A 6,834-nucleotide genomic window follows, 5' to 3' on the forward strand; every position below is an offset into this window, starting at 1 on the left:
AAAAAGTACGAAAGATAAAAATTTGTCGCGTGTTTGCCATGTCAGATGTCACATTATTTAATGGAATGGAATGCGATAGAAAATTCTTGAAAGGACGTGATTCCCTCCATTTTGTTAATTTCCATTCAGGTGTTCTATCATTTGCATTAACTTGTTTCATTTGAAATTTCAGAAATTTTAATTGGATTATAATCAAGTTTTCTAAAATTAACACGAAAATATATTTTATTATATCTTGTTTGAGCTTTATTGTGCTTTCATTATGTTTAATTTTTTATTTTACTAAAAAATTAATGATGCGTACACAATGGAGTTAAAATTAATACGAAAAATTCATATGGAAATTAATTCAAATACAAATAAGAGAAAGAAAGTTCCAAAATCCAAACCAGACATAAAACATAGAAAAATTCACGAGACAAAATAGGTAATACAACAAAAATATCAGGAGAAACAAGATTAAACTATCAACTTGTCATATTTAAACACAAATAAAAAGACATGTAATATTCAAAAAGAAATGGTATAATGTCTTACAATCAAATCCATTATCCACCAACACAAAAAAACTGTCATAACAAACCAAAAACTCCACAACTCATATCTTGAAAAGAAAAGAAAAAATATACAAGCATAAATAAATAGTACAAGAACTCTAAAAAGTAAACTGACCTTGCTGTCTTCTAGTAAAAATGTCTACAAAAGGAAATCAGGAATTACTGGTTTTTGAATTTGAACAGCCACATTGATGCCTTCATCAGCTCTTTGTCTAGCTTTATGCCTTCCATGACGCCCACCACTTTTCTGTTTACTTTCTTCAACATTTTGATGTTTTTTTTCTTTCCGATGTTTGCTTTTTCTTCTACTGGAATCACCAATTTCAGATTTCTCAACTTTTGAATGTGGTGGTGGTGGTGAATTTTCATTACCCAAAAGAACATCACGCACAGCTCCAGATATCAAATCATCATTTGATTCCGTTTTTGCCCTTGTGATAGGAAGCCTATCTCCTTCATCAAGTTTGACCACAACAGGTCTTGGCCTACTTAGATTTGACTTTCTTTTAAGAACTAAAGATTCTTCTGTAAGCCTGACAAGATCTTCCACATCGTTATCTCTCTCATTAGGATCATTTGCAGGTGGGAAATTTCTGGATGCATCTTGATTGTTGTCAGAAGGAAGATAAAAAATTCCATGTCGTTTTCGATGCTCAGAAAGTAGAGATGTAGATTCAGCAGCAGATGTTTCAGATGATTCTTCATTCTGTTTCATAGAAACAGAATCAACATCTGTCAAAACAGGCTTTACAAGGGAAAAGGATTCACTTATTGGTAACTCAACATCTGCACATATTGTGTCCAATTTTCCAAGATTGTCCTCGAGGAGTAACCCATCTGGGATAAGAACCCTTTCTTGAGCACTCAATGAAACTGGACCAAGATCCTCTGAGAGTGCATCATTGATTAATCTGATGAGAATTGAAGTTTTTAAAGCAACCCCATCAATTATCTTTTCTTTGTTATCAAGATCACAAGATATCTCTTCTTGTGCCAATTGAGCTAACCCTAAAACATTCCGCACCCTTTCTTGAATTTCAACATCATGGCTTCCAGCCAATGGGCTTAGAGAAGTTAAAACAAGAGCCAACATGTTTAGAACTGAATCCCGTGTAACTGTAAATGGTTTCTTTTTGGACAAACTTGAAGAAGTTGTAGCAAGATCAACGTTTGTTTCCTCTTCAGATTCTGAATATGTGAAATCTGGTTCATCAACAAGCTTTGAAGAAGAAGAAGAAGAAGAAGTTGCTGGTTTGCGGGGTAAGAGAAAGGAATGAAGGCAAAAGCTAAGGACTTTAAATGCAGAATGAATATATAAAGCTCTGATAGATGGAGACAAGAGATTAGTGCGTGGTTGTAGTAATGCTTCCATGATCTCAAATGGGTTCTTTGAAAACCAAACATACTCACCTGAAACCCAAGCAGCTGCAGATAATATTCTGTGAATGAAAGGATTCCCAAGTAAAGCAGGATCAATCAATAGATCACGAGCCACACGAACAAGTTCTGGTCTAACATCTTTCACCCTCATGCCAATGTCTATCAACTGATACTCTATTTCTTCTCCATTTTGGCAATGTGGAATCCTTGCCATTTCCCCAAGAAGTGACACATACCAATCAAAATCGTTGATGATTTCGTATACATTTCTAGAACATGTTGATAGCATTGACCTTAGAATTTCGTTACAGAACTCGGGATCGGATTTGAGAGCATAGCCAATCAAAACCCTGCAGATTTCAATGACATTATCATCAGAAACCATTGACATCACAAGCCTCAATGCTTCCAGCCTTATGTTTCGGTCAACATCACTCAAAGATTTTATTACAACCTCTTTGTTCTCCAACACAGCCCATAAGTGATTTGGTGCAACAAGTAACAGCCCTTGTAATCCAAGATACTTGAGATTTAAATCAGTATCCAGTAAGAACTCTTTGATTTTTAATACAGCAAGTTTCACAGCAAACTCGTACTCATAGAAACTACTCACAATAGTTCTCACACATTCAAACACCAGAGATTTGGCCTCACTGCGCTTCATATGATCACAAATAGGTTCGACCACCTTCTTTGCTAACCTAGGCTCTAATTTAGCAAGTTTTGCAAAGATTTTCAAAACCTTGATCAACACCCAATTGTTCCTTGAATCAACTAAAATCCTATAAAATTCTGGTGCAAGGGGGAGATATGTTCTTGGTTCTTTACTAGCAAGCTCACAGAATACACCAACAGTAGCAGCAAGTGTTTGGGCATTATCAGTACTCTCTAAATTCTCAACTAACCGTTTGAAACAAACCCTAACAGCATCAGGATATTGGCTAAAAATCATCAATAAACACGCAATTGATTTCTTTCTAATGAAATTCTTAGAAGAAGTCAACAAAGTGAAGATATCCGGAGTTAAATCACGTGCAAAATCGGCCGTGCAGATGACGGAAAGGCACTCTAAGGCGAGACTTACCTCATGCTGGTTGGTAGAGGAGAGGTCTTTGCGGAGCTGATTGGTGAGGAGGAGGAGGACCTCGGTGGAAGGACGGAAGGAAAGGGACGCGGCCAGGTAACCGGTTTTTTTATGGGCGAAAGAAGGGGAGGAGGTGAGTTCTACGGCGTGGAAGGCGGCCCAGGACATGTCGAAGCCGTGCAGGGAGTGGAGGTAAGTGAGTTTCTGGAGAGCAGTGGATTTGGTTTGTAAGTCTGTCGATTTGATTTCACGGCGGATCTCATCTACAGATTTCGAGATGAAAGACGATTGAGCGGCGCCGGGAGTATGAAGACGGATACCTTTGATTAGATCGTCCAGGGTGCGTTGGAAGAGGGAGTCCATGAGTGAAGGACCACCACCGCCACCGCCGCTGCCACCGGACATTGTTTTCGCCGAATCGTAATCAAAATTCAACAAAACTGTAAACGATTGACGGATTGAGACAGTGTGGCGGGGGGCCGGATCCGTCCGTCTGCTAACAGGATGTGTTTAGACCCCTGACATCGATGAGAACAACCAAAGTACATGTCTTTGTTTTTTCTTACTTTTAATAAACTACTAGTTTCGTCCCTGAACTATACCACCGTAAAATTCTACCCCTAAACCTAGCGTCCTTGATAAATTTTCTGATAATTATGACAAACTATAATGGTATTACCCCGCTTTGTACGGGACCAAATTTGTGGACAAATGAAATTTTAGGGATAAACTTGTAAATTTGCTAATATATGAAGGGTAAGGGGCAGAAATTGTTGTTGTTTAAACTTACACCTATCTCCATTTTTTCATCTAAATATAAATATAAAATAAAAATGAATGTTTTATTTCCAAATTATTTATTTTTTAGGTTGTTTTTACCCTTAAAAAAATATCCTAATATATTGCATTATTCAAACTTACATAAATTTTCAAACACACCTCTCTACTAATTTATTTTTAACAAATATATAATCTATATTTTTTTCATTACATTAATATTAAATACAAAAGAATATATTTATAATAAACTTATAAATAAATATTATACATGTCTTTATAAAAAATATTAACATACACACTTTTAAATAAATATTATATATATATATATATATATATATATATATATATATATATATATATATATTTATATAAATATTAGACATACACACTTCTAATTATAAGCTTTTGTAAAATACGTTATTGTTTTTTTAAAATTTCAATATGTATTTAAATTTTTATATGAATTTGATGAACAAAAAACAAATTTTATATTTATTATTAATTAATATAATTTAATATATAACAAAATATTAGAAGTATTAAATATTATATTTAAATTATAATTAGTAGGTAAAAATGAACTATAAATGTATAAATATATAAACAAATGGTTAAAACCGCCAACACAAAGTTCATCTCCATTTTGGGAGAAATGAATAGTATAACATCATATTTTGTGTAATACTATTTATATCCCCCCAAATGGGGGAGGGTTGAAGTAGAATGGGGGAAAAATTGGGGAAAAAATGAAGATTGGGAGTGGGTTGGAGATGCTCTTAATGAAAATGATATTTCATAAAATTAAATGTGTCATTGTACAGAGGTGCAAAGTACTAACATACCAAAGTTTAATGACAAATCATGTCAACATAAAACATAAAAAATCTTGTGGTTAAAATCTGAAAAAGAAAAATCTTGTGGTCAATATCTAAAATAAAAAAAACATCTTGTGGCAAAAATATGAAACACAAAAACTATATTATTCCTAAGCCTTTTTAGCCAAAATGTAAAATAAAAAGTGTAATGAACGATGGTTCAAAGGTATTATTAATTTTTTTTAATCATTTATTTAATTATTTTAATCATGTAAGTTATTGTTGGGCTTTGAGGATCGGGCCTTCTTGAGTGGGCTTCATTGGGCGTAAGCCTAGTGTACGCAGGTCGTAGATGAATCAAAAGGATCACAGAGGTATGCACGTACGCAGTGTACGTGGTCAGGCTCCCAAAAACCCTAATTTTAGGGTGCAAGCCCTATATAATGTTATTAAGTCCCAAGTGTTAGCCTTCTTGTCAGCCTCTTATGCCTAAAAACCCTGAAATCGAGTCTTATCTTCCATTGTTGAGTGTGTGAGCTTTTGGAGAGCTTTTGGTGTTCATTTTTGTGCAAAGGTATTATTAATTTTTTTAATCATTTATTTATTTTAATCATGTAAGTTATTGTTGGGCTTTGAGGATTAGGCCTTCTTGAGTGGGCTTCGTTGGGTGTAAGCCTGGTGTATGCGGGGCGTAGATGAATCAAATGGATCACGGAGTCATGCATGTACGCAGCGTACGTGGTCAGACCCCTAAAAACCCTAATTTTAGGGTGCAAGCTGTATATAATGTCATTAAGTCCCAAGTGTTAGCCTTCTTATCAGCCCCTTATGCCCAAAAACCCTAAAATCGAGTCCTATTCCATTGTTGAGTGTGTGAGCTTTTGGAGAGCTTTTGGTGTTTATTTTTGTGCATTTTGAAGGAGTTGAAGAAGCTAAAAATTGCCTAGCCTAAAAAGGAGGTCTTGGATATAGAACCTCTACCTATTTTGCAAGAAGTTTGAGGTATCAAGTTCTTATCTTGGTTGCTAAATGTTTAGATCTCCTTTTTGGTTAAATAGTTATCTTTTTAGCCATGGTTTGGATGGATGTTGGGGTTAGGACGTCCTAAAGGCTTATTTTTTCAGATCCAAGGTCTTGATGGACTCCTTTGGCATAAAGGTGCCAGCTTTATGGAGTCTAGGGGCTTCATGCATCCATTAAGTCCTTCATTAGGTCCTTTTAGAGCTTTAGAGATTCTTATGGTTATGCATGGATGTAAAGTTAGCAACTTTATGTGGTATTTCAGCTTAAAGGGGTCAGATCCACATTTTGGAACACAGTCTTAACGGGCTAGGAGCTTAATCTTGAAGTTGGATGAATTCGTTGATTACATTGAGCGTATAAGCCTATATGTGTCGCGTACAAGCCCTCGATGCAGTATGCTTAGCGTACTAGCTGAGTACGCCCAACTTACTCAGTCTGATGGCATTTCGATAATGGACGTTCGGTTTGGCCTTGGATGGTTAAGGTTAGTTGGGCCTAGTGTTTTCAAACTTGCCGAGTTGGTCGATTACTCCTCCGAGTACTCATTACTCGGCCCCTTACCGAGGCGAGTTACATAATCCCGAGTACTCCCCGATCGACCCCTTAATGAACTGAGTAGTATTGTAAAACACGGTCAACTCGATGATTAATATGTATAATATACTTAATGAATTATTATTTAACACACACATGTGATTATAACTACATATATATCTTAAATGTTCAGTAATTATTCACGAAGTGAGACCATTATGTGTTTTTTAGCTTTTGTGTATTCACATGTATCTAATTTTATTATATATTTCAATCAACGTAAGATTTTAACTTGTGATTTTGACATATTTAATTTTCCTAAAAATATTTCTACATGAATTACTAAATCCGAGTACTTGCTACTCGATAGTTGACCGAACAGGTACCGAGTAACGAGTTCTAGGTTGGGCCATCTGATTTTGGTAGTTTTTGGGCCAAGTATGTTATTGGGCCTTAGGCTAAGGCCCATGTGAAGGAGTTGGACCCAATTGGAAATTAGGCCATGTTTTGGGCCTTGATGTATTGTTTAACTTTTAGGCCCATTGGATTGTGGTTATGTGCTCCATTCTTGGGCAAGGCTAGGTAGGGGTAAAATAGTCTTTTTACCCTAAGTAGAGATTTTTGGTTATAATGTAGATCCCAAATGTTAATTAGTTTTTAT

The 6,834-nt window shown here is 35.5% G+C and overlaps 1 protein-coding gene across 1 annotated transcript; it reads right to left on the reverse strand.

Moving 5' to 3' along the window:
* Nucleotides 1–459: 459 nt before the first annotated feature.
* Nucleotides 460–3,547, reverse strand: DELTA-ADR (delta-adaptin). Its single transcript, XM_078967822.1, has one exon. The coding sequence runs from the start codon at nt 3,424–3,426 to the stop codon at nt 697–699; it is 2,730 nt and encodes a 909-aa protein (XP_078823948.1). The 5' UTR covers nt 3,427–3,547; the 3' UTR covers nt 460–696.
* Between the last annotated feature and the right edge of the window lie 3,287 nt (nt 3,548–6,834).

Source organism: Lactuca saligna, chromosome 8, assembly GCF_052625555.1.
Source record: "Lactuca saligna cultivar CGN05327 chromosome 8, ASM5262555v1, whole genome shotgun sequence".
NCBI classification, from domain to species: Eukaryota; Viridiplantae; Streptophyta; class Magnoliopsida; order Asterales; family Asteraceae; genus Lactuca; species Lactuca saligna.

What these genes read in the sequence shown, in the direction of transcription:
- DELTA-ADR (XM_078967822.1), bottom strand. Translation starts at nt 3,426, where the DNA reads ATGTCCGGTGGCAGCGGCGGTGGCGGTGGTGGTCCTTCACTCATGGAC.